The 19,051-nt window shown below is 43.3% G+C and overlaps 1 protein-coding gene across 2 annotated transcripts; it reads left to right on the forward strand.

Annotated features, from left to right (window-relative positions):
* Positions 1-832: 832 nt before the first annotated feature.
* Positions 833-15,112, forward strand: LOC104369827 (glycerol-3-phosphate dehydrogenase 1-like protein). 2 transcript variants are annotated; one of them, XM_086615438.1, is made up of 8 exons: positions 833-873; positions 6,207-6,384; positions 8,314-8,454; positions 9,686-9,824; positions 11,558-11,670; positions 13,144-13,377; positions 13,528-13,634; positions 15,016-15,112. In XM_086615438.1, the coding sequence occupies exons 1-8, from the start codon at positions 833-835 to the stop codon at positions 15,110-15,112; spliced, it is 1,050 nt and encodes a 349-aa protein (XP_086471564.1). The 2 variants fall into 2 exon arrangements, with proteins under 2 accessions (XP_086471564.1, XP_086471565.1); XM_086615439.1 differs by having other exon boundaries at positions 6,207-6,379; positions 8,378-8,454.
* Positions 15,113-19,051: the final 3,939 nt, after the last annotated feature.

The raw sequence follows: 19,051 nt of genomic DNA on the forward strand, positions 1-19,051 counted from the left end.
GAAGCAGGAGTGCAAGCGCAGGGAAGGCAGTGAATGCAGCTCTTCGGCTCAAAAAGAAAGAGAGAGAAGGCTGCTTTGACGAGGAGACAGGGTGTAGTGGAGAGCTGAGAGGTAAAATGTGGTAATCTGTAGGGTGTTACCCATGATTAGACCATGTAGGGGAAAAGGAACGACACTCTGTGTCGTCCTTCCTTGCAGATAACTTTTATTTGATGTCCCACATTAAGAACTGTGATACAGCCCATGATGTATCAGCTGAATTTGGCCCTGCAAATGCGCTCATAACCTTCCCTTGGTGCGCTCCTCATCTGTTGGAAGAATTTAAGCCATTATGCATCTGTCTGGTGGAACAGGTGGGACCTCGAGATGTCTCTCACTGTCCCCAAGGGCCCATCTGGTATCCCTCTCAAACTCTGCCATCGTCCCCCCCGCTGCGCAAACCCTCGGGGCTGCCAATGGGCACGAAAGTCCCACTGCACGAGAGGTGCCGGGCTCCCCCGCCTTCCCCACGCAGATCCTCATCCCCGTGAACTTCGGAGAAGGCACCGTTTTTCCCGTTCCCCCTCCAGACCCCTGCAGCCCCCGGGTCTCAGCCGACGCTCGTAGCGCAGCCCCCCGGGGCAAGCACCGGCCCAGGCAGAAGAGCCGCCGGGGCTGCAGGCGGAGCCGGGGGCGGCCGGCGCTGCCCCCGAGGCCGCCGCCCGCTCACGTTCGTCCCTCCCGCAGGCGCCGGAGGCCGGGCCGGGAGGGGCGGTGCTGGCAGGCGGGCCGGGCCGGGCCGGGCCGGGCCGAGCCGCCGGCAGCAGCGCCGGGCGGGAGCGCAGCCCGCACCATGTCGCCGCTCCGCGTCTGCATCGTGGGCTCCGGGAACTGGTGAGTGCCGCAGCGCGGGGGGGGCACCCTCCGTCCCCCTGTTCTCCCCTGCCCTCCTCCCTTTTTTCCCATTTCTCTCCTTTTTTCCCCCGTTCTCCCCTTCCTCCCTCGGTTTCCTTCTCCCCTCGCAGCGCGGCGGCACACCGGGACCGCCGGGCCGTGCCGCGCCCCGGGCCGGCTCCCCGCCGCCGCTGCCGGGGGGTTGGCAACAGGTCCGGTGCGGGGAGCGGCGGGGCGCGGTGGGGAGGGGGCCGGACGGGGCGGGCGGCGGAGGGTCTCCATGGTCCTGAAACTGCGGCCCCGGTGCCGCTCTTGTCGTGCCTCAGCCGTGCGGACTCCTCGGGCAGGGAGATGCCCCAGGCAGTGAGAACGGGAGAGACACGGGGCTCCTGCACCGCCGAGCCGTGTGAGCCGTTCAAAGCCCGGTGACCGGATAGCGAGGTTCCGGAGTGGACCGGAGCTGCGCCTCTGGGCTTGTGCGTGCCTGCGGCAGGGCCCAGGCAGCTCAAATTTAAGCATTCGGCAGCGAGGAGCATGGTGACGCTGTTTGTATTCCTTTGAAGGAACCAGGGCACAGGCTTCATTTAAAGCCACGACTTATTAGCACCTTTCACTTCCATCCTCCTCAGCATGTCGTTTTGCACCTTGGTGCAGACGCAGCCTGTACAAGCATTGCGTTCAGGTCCCCCGTTTATCCTTATCCCCGTTCGTAAGAATATGCTTGGTACTGCTCCGTCCTTTCTAGCCCGGACAAAGCCATGGATCTCCAGAGCTCCCTGGGTCTGACAGACCCCACTGAAGTCAGTACACCCCATCTCACCGGACTTCGCATCTTACTTTTCCTACGGTTTGTGCAAGCCGAGCACAAACAAACAGACCAACATGTATGTGCCTGCACTTGGGATTAGCAAACCCAGCCTCCAGGTAGTTCTTTGGATTGTTTTTGTACGAGGGGAGCAAGCGCCTTAAGATTTTTAAAATATCTGACAGCTGAGTGGAAGCAAATGCTGAAAAAAAATCAATAGGTGAGGGAGTGGTTGCTTGTGAGCTGCCGAGAGCACAGTGTAGTTAAAGCACGGCTCTTTGCCTTCCTGCCTTGCAAAACCAGTCCACTGCCTTCTGAGCCCCCACAAGCGTGCTCTTTCCAGATCACAAGCTCTTTGTGCACGACATCTCTCAGATACGGCCTTTCACATGTAACTGCACAGCTAAGTCTTCATCAGGAACTCATCATCATGCATCTGGCGTTCTCCAGCCCTGACGGTCGCAGCCCTGCCCCATCATTTCGGCACCAGTGTTTCCCGACTGCCACTTTCACTGTCATTCCAGTGCTTGCATCCCTCCCTGCTGCCCTCTGCTCCCTCACCTTAACCACAGGTATCCAAGCCTGTGCAGGCAGCTCGTTGTCACTTCCAAGCCCCTCAACAGCCATGGCTGCATGTCTGGGAGTCAGCTTTTACCTTTGGGCAGCCCACAGTGACAGCCTTCATCTTTCTGCATCCTCAAGCAAGCAACTCCTGCTTTTCCCAGGCTGTCCCTTTGCCATAAGACGTTCTCCAAAGCCACTTAGATGTCTTCCTTCAGATCCGAACTCAAGAAAGTTCTGTTTTTTTTCACATGTACCTACAAACTTGGAAAGAGTTATGCCATGGAGATACACGGACCCTGGCTCATTCAATACTATCTACTTACTCATACTGCCTGTCTGCTTGAGCCCATCTCATGCTTCCTGCTATATACACAGACTAATATCTTTGGGGAGGAAATAAACATTGTGCTCACATCTATTCATAGCCTCTGTGGACGAACAGATTGTCTTAGCACAACATAGACATATAATGTTTATCTTTGGCAAACATTTTTTTTCTTTATGTTTTGCTCCTGAATATTTGGGTGACAGTTCAGATCACTTCTCTTGAGTCTTTCCTGCAGCTCAGAAGCATAATTGACACGTGATGCAGCATGTTGCAATGGCTCGTGTCAGCTGCAGAAGTTCAGCAGGTCACAGGGACTTACTAAGTCAACACTGGCAGGAGACACGAGTGATGTCGTTAAGCGAAGTAAGCGCTGCACCGTGTTTTGTGGTTGCCAGCCAGGTGCAGGAAGGTTTGCATTTACTTTAATTGTGGTTCACGATTTTTAAAAATCTGTCTTTAAAAACAGAGGTTTAATTCACTGCCTGGCCCCTGGGAATCCAAAAGCTCTCCCAATCTTCTTAGATTCATTTGGACTGCAGAGTCCTCAGCGAAGATCCAGTTTGAACTAGGTTCTTGTCTTCAGCATGGACAGATGGCCAGGCTTTTTAGAGAGGTACACGGAAGGAAAACAAGAGTCAGTGTTTATAAATTGAACCAGAGGAGGTTCTGACTCAATATATAAAGAGAGGAGGAAAAAAAATTATGAGAATAATAAAGCTTTGGGGCAGGTTGCCCAGAGAGGAGGTGGTCCTTGGAGAGTTTTCAACACTCGACTGAGCAAAGCCCTGAGCAACCCATCTGGCCTCAGTGTTTTTCCCACTTTGGAGACTTCTCATGGTCCCTTCCAACCTGAGTGATACTGTAATTTAAAAAAATTGGGGTGGTTGGCTAAAAAAGAGACTGGAAGAAGACATGATCATCTTCAAGCATCTAAAGGAGAAAAACAGTATTCCACCCTTCTAGAACAGAAATGCACATAATCGGCAGTGAGGAAGACTTGGGTTGAACGTGAAGATGATCTTTCTAGTGCTAAGGGTAACAAAGTGCTGGAGCGGGCTGATTGGGGAATGGAAGAGACCTGCAACCGGTGAGGTCTTTAAGACCTCCTTGGAAAACTCATAGGAATGGCATGAGTCTATTTGACTGCCCTTTGCATAGGGAAGGAACTAGCTGCTTCACGGGGTCCGTTAAGCTCTATTTTTCACCAGATCTGATGTATGCCACAAACACTTTCATATTCATATATGGGTCTTATTTGAGTTATTCTACATCAAAGCTTTCTCATTATACTGATAGGAAATCTCCAGATAAAAGCTTTCTTTCTCTTAGCAATATGTAAATCACTTCCAACATGAATTAACATAATTGGGGAAAAAAAACCCTGATTGGCAGTTTCCACTTTTAAAAATTATCTCAGTGGAGTTCTCAGTCTTCTATTAATTTTCACTAAATTGAGTTTTGGAGAAAAAAACATGCCAAAGTCTTCACATGTGAACATCCTTGGGTTTCGTTTGCATAAGCAGCCCTCTTCTGCCAAGCCCCTGTAGTCTACCAACCACCGCCTTCACAGGCAAAGCAGTTCTTCTTCCCAAGGCTGATTGGTCGTGACTGAATTTCAAATGGACTAAGTAAAATAGAGCATCAGGTTTTGAAGTGTTTGTTTTGTGGCAAGGTATTTTCCTGATGACTACTCAATGTCTTTTAAACGTTAAACCCTTTCTCCCCCACATCCTCATTCATCTAAACAGAAACCAAATGAAAATACTGTCATTTATAGACCTACCTTTATGGCTGAGATACCTCCAGAGATGGTAAAGGTGAAGGTACTTTGTCAATAGGAAAATACTTGAGTAGCAACATCCAAGCACAGTGGCAATGGCAGCTCTGCTGGAAGATCTGATTTATCTACTAAGAGTAGTGAGTCTCATTCAGTATTTCACAGGTTAGAGCTGGAGTCTGCATCTTTCAACAGAAAATCATACGAGCTTGGTACATAGCTAGAAAAGTTATTTTTATGGACAGGCTTGAGGTCTAAGTTCATCATCCACGTTGCGCTGGAGACTCCGATTGGAGAGATCAGAGTCTCCAGTGCAACCCGGACGATGAACTTAGATCTCAGGTTCATCCATAAAAATAACTTTTCTTCTTAATACATATTCCTTGTGCTGAGCCACAATTCATCCTCATCTCAGGCCTTGATTGTGCTCTCTGTTGGTAGCAAGGCAACAGAACCAGAATATAAGCCATTTTAAAGGTAATACTTCTACTAGAGTAAAGGTTCACTCCTAAAATATTTCACCCCTAAAATATTTCACCCCTAAAACATTTCCCTATGTATTTTAAAGGACCAAACCAAATCATCCCTTTTTAGAAAGAAATCATTATGGAAGCTCAGGATGCAGAACATAGTAAATGTTGAGCAAAGTGAAACCTGATCTCAGTAGGGTTTTTTTATCATTAAAGATTAAGATGAAGCCCTTATTCTTTTATTACTTATTGAGCAATTCAGCCTTGTGCAAACCTGTTACGTGAAAAATATGGCTCAGCCAAGGAGAGCCAGTGACAACGTGGTTTCCCTTTGAACCGTTGAGAGCACAGACCTACCTGGACTTCGTTTTGGATATACTTGAGACCTTTATCAGTTCCAGAAAACATACCACGGCCAAGTCCTGTTCGTGCTCTTCATTGCAGGTGTGTTACGAGTGGGTCAGAGGACAAGAGTGGTGCAACTGGAGCCCCTCTTTCAGTTACATTCGTAAAATGGCCACTTGAAAGGTTAAAGTAGCATTAAAAAGGAAAGAGGGAAGCGAAGAGTAAAAGTAATCACTCCTCCCCTCCTATAATTGAAAGGGCATTAAGCAATACTTTCAATATTTTTTTGCAGGGTTTTTTAATTCCCTCTTGCCAAGAAAATAAGTGAATGTTTGCAAGTCTGCAGTGGTGGATGGGGAAATCAAATTATTGTCTAAACTGAGATTTAAAAACGCTTACCATGATTGAAGAAGAGTAAACTGGAGGGTTAAAATATCTTCAGGCTGCAACCATTCCAGATCCTGTTACAGTGATAATTAGAACAATACATAAAGAGAAACTATCAGGTTGAAGTGCGGGGTTATTTTTTAAAGAAGAGAACAATTTCTGAGGATTTAGCTCTTACATAAAATCCTTATTGCAACTGTCTGGTTATTGGTAGGAAAGTGGGATGCTTCTATTTCAGATGAGATGCACAAAGACTGTCACAGCAAGATTGTTCAGGACTGCTTTGCCACCTGGATTATTTTACATTTGTTGGTCTTCAGAAAAAAAAATAATTATCCGAGGAGCAAGAGATATTTTAATCCCAGATACTGTATTTTTAGTTCTGTTGATCATACATCACACTCCCACTCTATAATCTTTGATATGACTTCAAATCCCTTATTATTGTTGTATTTTCTCTGTTTCTACTTTCTGTATTTTTAAACTGGCAGGCTTCTGATGTAGAGTAGTGGATAAAACTTCCTGATAAATGTAGCAAGCACCTAAACAGCTTTATAGAAAAGCCTTTTATGAGTTGTTATGTTTAAAGTAATTTGTGTTGCCAATTGGCAATAAAATTGTTTCCTATTTGTTATTTCACTTTTCTTCTTTTTAAAGGGGATCAGCCATAGCAAGAATCATTGGCAAAAATGTCCAGAAGTCCAACAGATTTGATCCTACTGTCAAGATGTGGGTATTTGAAGAGATCATCAATGGAAGAAAACTCTCAGAAATAATCAACCAAGAACATGAAAATGTTAAATATCTGCCTGGATACAAGATACCCAAAAATGTGGTAAGTTGAAAAAAAAAAAAATCACTGCAATATTGTTATTTTTTATAAGAGAGGCAACATCGAGCAAAATTAAACTTAGGAAGTAATTCGTTGCTTCATTCTGGTTTACCACCTAATTCACTCCAATATTTTAAGTACACTGGAATATAACTCACTTCTGTGACTTCTGCTTGTCTCGTATGTCACATGCAACTTCAAACACCCAGCTGTGTCAGGTGCTGGTAATGCACCATCCTCCTCTCTGGCAGAAATCAGCATAACTCTAGAAATGGCAGGCAGAGATCTGTCTACACAGAGCTGAGATATTTCAAACCCACAGCATCCTCTGGCAAAAAAGGGAAAGCTACTGCTCTGCCTTCTTCTAAAAGAGAAATCAACAGCACAGCTAACAGCTGCACCTTACAAAGAGGTGAATAATGAGCTATTGGCTCATGGGTGATTTCAGGATAGTGACACACTGCTATAATTAATAATGCTGTAAATGCCACCAAAAATATAAAGTATTTAATTTTCATGCACATTTAAAATACCAAGTTATGCACCTCTACTTAAATTAATCAGCTTAGATAATTTACTGCTGCTAAACCAAGCAAGATGAGGGTTTTTGGCTGTTCAAGATTTTGCCAAATGCCACTGTTCTGTGAATTAAAGAAAGTAGCGCCACGTTTCTGGAGCGGTTGCAGTTGTAGAAGGAAGTTAAGACTCTGGTCGTGGCGGGTCTCCTTGCGTGGAGAGTGGTTATATTTAGTACTCCATTTACTGCTGCGATTGCATATTTGCACTCCCGTGGTTTGAACTTGGCACACAGTTCTCCTGGGTTGCAATTGACTGGTCACTGTTATTTTTATAGCCCTCTAGCAGATCAACAGGGCTGCCCTCATCACTTGAGATCAGCCTCATCCTGTCTGTAGCAAAGTCTGAGGTTTTACCAGCAGAAATCAGCTGGTTGCAGTAAAGCCTGGAGCAACCTTCACATCTTCATCTCCAACTGAGAAAAAAAAAAAAAAACCAACAACCTAATTTTTTCCTTGAATTGCTCTGTGACATTGTGGAGAGAGAAGAGCACTGTCTGTACAGCACTGCCAGCCTCTGCCCTGCTCCCGCTTTGCTGTTTTCCTGGAGAAGCAGCCTTGCTGGCAGCAGTTCTGGTTCTCCTGCTGAGAATCCCACTTGCTCTAAGGCTGCATGCTCCAAGGCTGCATCCCTGGGCGATGTTTTCTCTGAGTGTAAACTGCGTGGGATAGCAGGCTCAAATTCACCTGCTGTTGCCTCTGTAGCCTGGCTTGAATTGTTGTTCTGAGCAATGCTTGCATTTGAGGGAAGGAAGATACACTTGCTATTTACTAAGCACGTTGCATAGGTTTTTGTAACTATTGGTCAAGTTACTATACATTTAAAACAAAGATCCATACCCCTCAAAGATCATAATAATCTCTGCCTTTTGACATGGTTTATTCCTGAGTAACTCTCAGCTGGTGACCTACGGAAACTAAAGACTTCCAGAAGAGGCTCTGTCTTACCACTCTGGTTTGCTCCTGTGCTCCCCGGTGCTGCTACTCATTCCAGAAGAACCATATGAGGTTGCTCAGTATCTTCAGGTACCACCTGAAGAAGCTGAACCAGCAAAGGGGCTTCTCAGGATGGTGCAAGTTTAGAAAGTATATAATCTTCCCCAGATTATCCACGCAGGCCTGGGATGGGAGGCAAGTTAAAAATAAAATTTAAAAAAATGCAAACCTAAAAAAGGCTGCTTTGGATATTTCAGAAGAGAGCTGCAGTCACTCACATGAAGAGCTAGCAGCTACGAAACAGTGACAGTTAAAATTAAGGACATTTGCAACACATCTGCAATGGCTTTGGCACGTTGGTGTCTCACAAGGTGTGAGGATTCCTGCCTGGGACTCATTTCGTTTGTCACTCTTGTCCCAGGTGGCTGTTCCGGACGTGATGGAAGCAACAAACGGGGCAGACATTTTGGTGTTTGTTCTGCCACATCAATTCATTGGACGAATCTGCGAGCAGATCGCAGGCCAGATAAAACCCGGGACGTTTGGGATTTCACTGATCAAGGTAAGTTGTCATTCCCACGAGACTCAGTCTGTATGGAGTAAACAAACATCTTCAATGTAAGGGTAGGAGCTCCAGTCCTCAGCTGCATGCTCTGCATGAACACAAGCATTTCTTCTGCAAGAGTTAAAACTTGCCCGGCCCTTCTGCTGCTCCCGTGGCCACAGAGAGGTGAACCCAGCTGGGCTAAGAGTAACCATCTTTGCCAGCCACCTCTAGCCTGGATCGGTTCCCACTTGGACCGGCACGGAGGTGAAAATGGGCAGAGAGAAGGCTACATAAACTGGTGCTGCTGCCAGAAAAAATACATATCAGACTACAGCCTCAATTAACTCTTAACTGGGAAGAGCACTGGGTCGAAGTGCCTCTTCCAAGCACGTGCTAAAGCTGCTCTTGGCAGCATTCAAATGGCACAGTAACACTAATCATTCTGCAGAACTGAAGCAATTTCAATCTGGCATGAACTGAGGAGTCTCTTTTTAGGGTTAGAGGTACCAGACTATCACAATCTTAAAGGGAATTAATATTTTAAGAGAATCTCAAGCTAAAAGCCAGAGGCAAAGCATAGGAATATAATCTACCACTTCTTCTTTTGCTTGCATTACAGGAAATATTCAATTTTAAATTGTAATGAATTAAATTTAATTCAAGTTTTCAGACTGCAATACCAGCTCTTCCCCCATTTGTTTTTTTTCCCCTATAGAAATCAGCTCACAAGCAGCAGTACACAGAGCAGAGCAGGGTCAGAGAGGAAGGAAATTCCTGTAAATTTACTTTTCTTTAGCTTGAGATAAAAAAAAAAACAAACAACCAAGACAGTGCAGGATACTCCTTAATACCAATGAGGCATTCAGATTAATACTTCGATCTTGCAAAAAGGCCACTGCTTGTAGGCTTAATTTAAAAGTCTGGTTCTGTACTACAGGAGTTTAACACAAAGGAAAAATACAGCATCAAAGAAAGCTTCAAGACAGCAGCACTTGATGTGAGGCCTCTTGCAGGGTTACCTCAACTGTCACTACCTTCTCCCTGAACCTGCCTTGAATTTGCAGTTATCAAAGTACAAACCCAGAGCGTTTGTATTAATGGCTAACACTAGTGAATGTAAGACCCAAATGCTTCCAATTAAAACCAGAGAGCTGCAGGCAATAGGACACCTTCTGCTTTACTGGTGCTCTACTGCTGTCATTTTCCTATTCTAATAACTTGGCTTTGACTATTGTCTTTTGTTCAGGGGATCGATGAGGGTCCTGAAGGCCTGAAGCTCATATCTGACCTCATTCGAGAGAAACTGAAAATAGAAATCAGTGTGCTTATGGGGGCCAACATAGCCAAAGAAGTGGCTGATGAGAAGTTCTGTGAAACCACCATTGGTAACTATTGTAAAGAGCAAATTCGAGCCACTGGCCGTGGTTTAATGTCACCTGTGGCTGGGCAACAGGATAACCTCTGGAGGAAGCAGGGGGGGTGCGATGGGTCCCATGTGGGTCCCGAGTGGTGCGGTGGGTGCGGTGCCAGCTGAGCTCGTTCAGGGAAGCAGCGTTATTTCCAGGGATTTCGGTGCTAGCAGGATCAGATCCAAACTGACAGCGGGTTTCAATGCTGACAGCTAATTTAATCTGTTAAAAAATTACAGCTTAATCCTGTTTCTGTAAAAGTTGGCAAGAGCCACCCTTTGTGTCTGTACAGCTCAACACCGAGTACATCGGCAGCTGATACACTATACAGTCTAGATAGAGAAGTTGAATCAGAAGCTCGTATGTGCTTCTGCTCCCCGAGGTGTACTTCTCCCTCTTCAAATTTCTTTGCTTGAAAAAAACTCAAAACCCAAAAGAAAACAAAAAAATCCAGTAACATTCTGTTCCTCCCTCCCATTCAGACTGCTTGCCAAGACATATCCTCAGATCCTCCCAGAACTGGGTCTGACCTGATTTGGAAAGTTCATCCAGTAGTTTTTAAAACCCATTGATTTTTAAAGTCAGTTGAAATTTAAGTTACATCCTTCCATAGCTAGGGAAGGAAAAAAAAAAAAAATTGTTGCAATACTGTTCCTTTGCCTTGCAAAAGTTACAGAAACAGCGAAAACCATACCAGCTGGGCATTTGTTGCTGGCAGAGCAACTAAACACAAATAGGACTAGACACGATTAGGAGAGTTGAGCAATATTCATTTTCTTGGGGGGAGTTTATCTCCTGGCCCAGTTTGAAGCCATGCTGCGATGATGACCGTGCAGAGAGCTTTGCCCCTTGCTTTTGTCCTCATGGAAAGCCACGTAGCCCAGAAACAGCCACTTCAAAGAGACTGGGTGTCCCCCAACATCACTTATTGTAAAGAACGAGAAGCAAACCCAAAGTTTCTCGTGAGATGAGGCTGGAACCCCACAGCTACCAGAGTGCGGTGCCTCAGGCTAGTAAAACTCACTATTGAGCTCTCCCTGAAGGAAGCCAAGCTGCCTTGTATAAAAATTAAGTGAAACTTCATTCAGAATTTTTTGCCCAGCTGGCCAGGGACTCTCTGGATAAAGGCAAACCTCAGCCCCTTTGTCCCTGAGGGCTCTCTACCCTTCCTCTCAATACCTAGGGCTAGCGTTGTAATGACAGGATAATTGACCTTGGTACAATGGGTAACAAAAATGTTCCAGCAGTGCCAACGTTCAACTTCATCATCTGTGGATCTCCCTGTAATTGGGAATTAATTGGGCATTAATCATTTGTGCCCCATAATAATACTTAGCAATTGCATCAGTTTACATTTTCAAAGCAGCAGTTATACCGTTGTGCTGCACGAAGTGACTTGTAAATATTATCTTTTGCAAGGTTTGTGGGGGAAAGGCAGAAAGCTGCCTTTCTGTTAGGGGCTATCTACTTCTAAGTTCTTGAAAGTGTTATTAAGCAATGCTTGGTCAATGCCCTGGGACTTGCATACATTTAACACTGGCTTCCAGCAGCAGAAACTGCTGTCACACAGAGCTCTTGTTTAGCGATACCCAGTTACTGGGACCACAAAACCTAAAGTGGTCGCTGGGACCTTATTTCAGGTTTCAGTTAATTGTGTGTACTCCGAAACATTGCAGAACCACTCTAACTTTCATCCTTCCTTCCCACAGGGTGCAAAAATGAAAAACAAGGGGAGATCTTTAAAGAATTAATGCAGACCCCCAATTTCAGGATTACCGTGGTGCTTGACTCTGATACAGTGGAGATTTGTGGAGCCTTAAAAGTGAGTGATTTCAAACCAAAATGTTTTTATTAGGGCCAAATTCTACCCTCACTTTAGTCTTCTGTAAGCCACAGGGTCTGTGAGCACAGACAAGACGTTCATGTGCCAATTTCCCAATCTGTTAAAAAGGGAAAATTTACTAAAAAATATAACTGCTGACAAAGCATTTCAAAATAGTTACATTTTTATCTTTTTTTTTTTTAACCAGAGGCACCTCTGCTTCTGAGGGCAGAATTTAGTCTGCTGTATTTTCTTGTCTGTGTATTTTAAGCACATGAAACAAAGACTCTCACTCCATATCATAGCTCCCACTAATAACTTATTTCCGCGGTTCGAGTAGTAACCTGCTGGAAAGTTTGCATCAGAAGTGATGCTCTGTGCTGGCAGCACATCTGCGTGGTGTTCAGCGTCCAGGTCCCAGAGCGGATCAGAGCAATTCCAAAATCTATGAAAATCACCAAGTTTCCAATGAGAGGGTACTTGAGTGAGATTTGGAGATTGCTTTTAAATGTGCTGAAAGTGACTCCAGCCTGTGACCCTTTGTACTTTTTTATACATTCGATCATTTGTACTTCAATAATTCACCTTTCCTTGGGGGAGAGGAGATTACTGGCTTGGAAAGAATTGATCATGTTTAACCTTACATACAAAAAGAAAAGTTTCTTTACATACAAACCCAAGTACCCCTGGATTTTGCTTTCCGCCACAGACTGGAACTGCGGGCAGGCACAGAGAGGAGAGAGGTTGTTTCTGCTTTGTGGGAAATCTTAGCTCTTCTTGAAGGCATTGCTTTGGCATTGCCTTTGCTAAAAAAAAAAAAAAAATCTGCACTGGGGCATGTGTGTGTCTGGAGCAAACACTTCCACAGCAGTACTGGGTGACATATTACTCAAATACAGTGAACTGGACTTATTTAGGGCTGGGAACTGGGAGATAGGAAGGGAGGTGTGCAGTGCAATCATGAGGAGTTGTGAAGATGTTTAGGATCCTGAGAGATTTGTGTAGAGCCGCAAAAAAGGGCAATTCTGCTGACTGTTTTTGCAGGGAAAACCAAAATTTGACCTACTGCAGCATCAATACATAGAACCCATGTCTGTTTAAATTAGAGACCCATAGAGAAAACCTGGAAAGGCATGACTCCGTGTGGGACATTTTAAATAGTTAAAACAGAAAGGTCAGCGAGTCCCAACTTAAAACTTGCAGAAAAACAAAACGTTAATTGCATCCATGCTACGTGATTGCAATATTACTATTTTAAACAAGAAGCCCAGCTACTTTTGTTCAACAGTAAATAGCTGTCTACCTTCTTCATAACTTAAACTCATGGCCATTGGAAATTGAACCTTATTCTGGCAAATGGGATGAAGATAGATTTGTGGGATTCTCTTAAAGATCAGTACACGCTGATGAACCACACATCTTGCCTGACCATTTCCTTTCCTCCTCTAATATTTCACACTAAACTGTTTTTAGAACATCGTAGCAGTGGGAGCTGGGTTCTGCGATGGACTGGATTTGGGTGATAATACAAAGGCAGCAGTTATACGCTTGGGCCTTATGGAAATGGTGGCCTTTGCCAAGATGTTCTGCAAGGGACCAGTATCAATAGCCACTTTTCTGGAAAGCTGCGGGGTCGCTGATCTAATCACCACCTGCTACGGGGGACGCAACAGGAAAGTAGCAGAAGCCTTTGCTCGCACAGGAAAAGTAAGGAGAATTTTGAAATATTTTACACTAACGCATGAAGAAATCCTTCTGTGTTTTACAAAGGCAGCATTAGCTGTTTACCTTCTTGATAACTGCTGGTATCGCAGCAGTATCCTCTCTGATCCAAGTAATCAGTCTCCTCTCTTCTAGTCCATTGAGGAACTGGAAAATGAGATGCTGAACGGACAAAAGCTGCAAGGTCCTCAGACCTCAGCCGAAGTCTACAAGATTCTGAAAGAGAAAAATATGCTCGATAAGTAAGTGCTTTGATTAAAAAAAACCCCAACCGAATTAGCAACAAATTAGGAGCGATTCATAACCCCCTTAACAGTACTTGAGGGTTTCCCTGCCCATGGCAGGGGGCTTGGAACTAGATGATCTTTGAGGTCCCTTCCAACCCTAACCATTCCATGGTTCTATGATTATCTTGTTCATTTCTGTAACAACTGCTTTCTACATCTTGGGCCACCATTAGAGCTCAGCTTAGCCTGACTCCTCATTGCCATGGCCAGTAGAATGGGATGAAGGCTAAACAGTGTTAGAAGAAACAAGCCACAGACATATAGGAAACAAAAGAAATAATAATCCAAAGGAGCTACCCAGACATCCGCGTCCCCCTAAACAAGGCTGAAGGCGGTACCCAGAGCCAGCTTGCAAACATGATCTATGGGTCAGAAGGTTTCTTGTTCTCAGTATATCACTGTTAGAGCTTGCAGCAAAACCCCTCAGTGCAAACGCTAACTAGGTTATCTCAGTATAAAATTTGTGAGCATATTCCTCATCAAAAATTTTTATACACATTGAATAGGTAATATGTGCTGATATCAGTGCTTTAGTGCCACACAAAATGCTGAGATAGAAAGTACTTCTAATTGTTTGGGATGATGTAAGATAATTTATAACTTGAAACCTTTGTCTCAGCTCACACAACAGAAAAGCTAAACTTCCTCCACCCCATTCCTTCTTGTACCTTAGGAATACTGAGAGGCCAAACAGCACTAAATGAATACTTAAAAAAACACCCTATTAGAATTATAACAGATACAGAAGACTCGAGTGGCATTATCTTTCAAAAATTAGACAGAAAAGAAAAGCTTACTTTGACAGGACATGAACTTTAAATCAAAATTTGATCTAATAAGTATCCTGTAATTGCACTTAGTTAAACACTCAGCTCCAAGTCATTCAGTGGACTCATTTTTTACCACATAATGACTAAGACAGCTTGCAAGAGGGAAAGAACCCTTTAAGCCAGGAAAAGAAAATCATTAGACACCTTCATTCTTTTTAGTCTTTTAGATATCAGTAACGAATGCAAATAATAAATGCATTTTGTACACAGGAGGAAAAAGAGGATATGCAATTCAAGATTCTTCTGTACATAAAAAATACCGGATAGGAATTTTGTCTCCAAAACAGCTCTTCTCTGCTGTCACCCCAAGAATTGCCCCTAGCTCCTCTTAATTGCCCTATATAGTTAACTTGCCACATCCAAGTTAAAATTCTATTGTAAAGAGAGAGAAAAAAATTCCACTTTCCTTTTAACATTAAAAAAAAGGGTTTTTTCCCATTATAAACAGAATGGAAATGTTTATATATACTTTAAAAACTATTTTAATCACTACGCGCTTCTTTTAGGTTTCCATTGTTTACAACAGTCTACAAGATCTGCTACGAGGGTCGATCAATCCAGGATTTCATCACGTGCCTGCAGAACCACCCAGAGCACATTTAGAGATGCCCTCTCCCCACCTGGGTGCATTCTCATCTTCCCAGGACTTCTTGCCACTCCAGGGCAAATAACAAGGTGACAACACTTGCTGTAAAAGCAATGAAGAATGTATTTCAGTATCCTCATTCCGCGGGTGAAAAATCTGCCTTTAATTTCAACACGATACCCAAGGAACAGGAAATGAATGTAAAATTTAAGTGTTTAATTTGAGTTAGTAACGTGGGCATTTCCCTAGAATTACTTTCTTGTTGGTTGAAAACAGTTCCCCTTGTAACTTCCGTAACAAGAGCTCAATCTAGCTCCTGTGAACCTCAGCGTTTTGCCTACTAATATTACTTAAAGAGCAGCACAAGATGCAGAAAAATTGAAGAACTCATCTAAACAGAAGAATTATAGTGAAAAAAAAAAGGCCTGACAGCAATAAGATGCAATCACGCGGGCAAACGTTGGGTTTCCGTAATTCCCCTCAAACACAAATAACATTTTGTATTTTTTGACATTTAGTTCTTCCTTGATTTAATTTCTCTTTGGAAAAATAGGTGTCACTGCACTCAGACACACGTGAATGTTCAGCAGATGGATAAATGAAAGTTTAAGGGATGGGAGGAAGGAGAAAGAAGGGGTTTCCAAGGGTTGGTTTGTTTCAAATTCAGGACACTGGGAATCTTCAGTAGTAGTCTGCCTTTCATTAAATTCACTGTACTCTGTTGAAATACAGAAGAAAATTTGGAATAATCAGGTACATTTATGTTAGCATCAGGATTTCTCAGCAAGTCATTAACTGGTACTAGCTGAGAGGGGAGGACTGGAGGCTGACACGGAGGATGTGTGCACGACTCACCTTGCAGCTGGTGCGACGCTGCTATTTTGAGGACGCAACAACAATTAACAGTGAAAAACCCTCTGCGATACTTGACTTTTTATACATGCACGAAAATGACCGCTACAGACGCACAGAAATCCTGTAAAATTGCATTTGAAACCAGGCTGCATTTTCACTCCACCGGGAATCTCCACTGGACTGACACCAGTGCAGCTCCCCGCATCTTTCCAGGCTGCAGACAAGGCCCTGATGCTGCTGTAGCTTAAGCAACACACCTTCCACTCCAGAAGAGAGAGATTTCTACCTACTTCTGAATTTTAAACACAAACTGGTTCATATACCAGTTTTGTTTTTTTTTATTTTGCTACCAATGGCATTAATTTTAGAAACACAGAAGTTTTTAAACCTTATAGCTGTACTTGGGTAACTTTACATACCAGATGTTTTTCAGAGTTAAAGCCATCTATGAAATGAACAGTGGCACGTTTTATAAGCTTTAATACCCCTTTGAAAGGCTCCTATTTTGAGACAAGGCAAACAAAAAAGAAGAGTAACCTACTTTTGCTTTGCTTTATCCGATTTTCCTAAATAGCAGAGAGGAAGGCAAGTGTTTTTTGTTGGTTTGTTTTTTTTTTTTTAATCTATGTATTTGCTAACGTATTGCTTAGGGGGAATAAAAAAAAAGCTACATTATAAAATCGTCTCCGCTTTGCATTTTAGAGGAATGTTTTGTCTTTCACATTTATCAGAGTAATATATCTGTATATATAAACATGTATCGTAGTTATAAAGATATTGTAAAACTCTCAGTCTCAGAGCTGGCTCAGGTACCAGGCGCAGTGGCTGTGGCATCACCGATGCCCGCTGAACAGCAGCGAGGGCAGCGCAGCGCCGGTCACGGCCAATGGCTCGGGGCTCCGCAGGGTGACGCCGACGTTCCTTCCACTCAAATGGGAATCGTGTGGCCAAATCCTTTACACAAAACACGGAATTATAATCTTCCATTTCAAGTGGGGAAAAAAAAAAAAAGACTTCAACATTGCATAATTTTTAAGTATCAAATACATGGGGATGGGATAGAGAATTCAGGAACCTCCTCACTTCACTGGCAGGCTGAACTTCTGAAAAGTCATGTATGAGCTAAAAATAACAGAGAACATTTTACATTCAAAGTGTATCGAATAACAGTTTAATAAAGTGATCGATATGCAGACTTCATTTAATTTCAGTTTTCAAAATTCTCACCGAGGAAATGACTTGTAATGGTGGGCCTTTACTGCACTTATTCTCGCAGTTAGTTGTCAGTGCTCAAATAATAGGACGAGTCATCAATTTTCTAACGACATTTTATTGATGAACAATTTTTTCTTCCTTTTTATGACTTTTTTTTTTACACATTAAAATATGGAAATTTTTACTCCATAAATAACAAAAATTAGCCCTTATATCTCAATCCAGTCAAAATCTATGTAAAATAGTTTGTTCTATATTTACATTCTGTACCAAAATAGGAAACACATGTTCAAGGTCAGCCAATTCTCTCAAAACAGTTGTTTTATCTCCAAGGTAAGCTTCATATTAAAAAGGCAACATTTGGAAGTCTGGTAGTGTTAAGATCACAATATTTAATAAACAGAGACCCAAATTCTATGATTCTATGGTTCAAATCCTGAGGAGCGATACACGTAAGCAAGCACCCACGCCTTTGGCCAAGCAAAAGCTGGTTGTTACATCATGCGGGGCAAAGACCTTGACCTGCTCAGCTGGCTGAAAGCCACTCGTACGGCCTTTCTTCCCCGCATCTCCCTCTCTACTGATATATATTCAAGCAGAAAGATTTTCAGAACAGGATGATTTAAAAACAAGTGGCCCTTGTAAGGGATTGTGGATATGTCTGGTCTTAAGTGACATCAGTCACTTCCTACTTTACCAGTGCTCGGCAGAAAGAATGAGCTGCATTGGACTGACAGTCAATTAATGGGGGTCAAAATTCTCTTTCAGTAATTAACCTACATCCAAGGCTGTGACAGTCTCCCAGGACCTCAGCTCATTTCGAGAGGAATGAATTGCCTGCTTTTTAATGTAATTTTACTTGCTGCACACTCCTGCCAAAAGCTATCCTTCCCTCTTGTAAGTGTTTGAAACACTAATAAAATGGGTTCCTAAAGCATCGCTTGCCTTGACTTCTAGTCGAAATGCTACAGATTTGAACTACTGGGGTAAAAAAAATACTGCAAGGCTAATTTACTTCCACAAGCAAACATAGAATGTTTTTAAAAATTTAAAACTGTGGACATTAAATACTGAAAATGTTTCTGCTACAGACAAGCTAACTCATTTAGCACTATTTCCAGGGCTCCTGCTGCTCTGTCTGCTCTGGTGAAAACACAAAGGCTTAGTTGGGCTATATTTCAAAGTTTCCACATGGAAGTGATGCAATAAGATGGACTTACCAGAAGTAGTTGCCTGCAAACTTCGTATTTATTTAAAACCAATTCTGACTTTTACAGGGGAAAACTACACTTAAGGCTACATAACTGATTGGTTTAAGCTACAATTTTAGCTGTGTTCTGCACTAGAAAATGGCTTAGGATTCCTACTGTCTTTATTTTCCTCTTAAAAACCTGAGACATTTTTACTTAATTCATCCTACAATTTGGAAGTTCACAGCAGGCTAGAAGCTTAACCCAAAGACAAACAGAACTGAGGTAGCCAGTTTTACTCAAATACTCTTTCTGACAAGTCACCAGCTCGTTCTCACTTCAAATTGAACTTGACACATTTCTTGGCAGTTCCAACACGGCTACAGCTGCTAACGTATGGACAGGATAGAGCGTGTCGGATTTTGCCAGCTAAAGTATCCTCCCTCCCCGACTCCCCAGAGTCATGTCCAGTTACGTCCAGTTCTGCACAGCCAGTTGAAGGGCTGCATGTCAAAGAAATTACAACTGAAATCTCGGATTATTAAGGCAGTAATAGTTTTACTTCACTGGATTCACTGGTGCAGCCACTCAGCAGGTACTGGAGAATCTGACCACAAGAGCTCTGACAGGCAGACAGATTTTTCCCTGTAGGTACAATGCACTACAGCCTCTTTCTTTAATTAATGCATACAATTC

Source organism: Tauraco erythrolophus, chromosome 8 (genome assembly GCF_009769465.1).
Source record: "Tauraco erythrolophus isolate bTauEry1 chromosome 8, bTauEry1.pri, whole genome shotgun sequence".
Classification (NCBI taxonomy): domain Eukaryota; kingdom Metazoa; phylum Chordata; class Aves; order Musophagiformes; family Musophagidae; genus Tauraco; species Tauraco erythrolophus.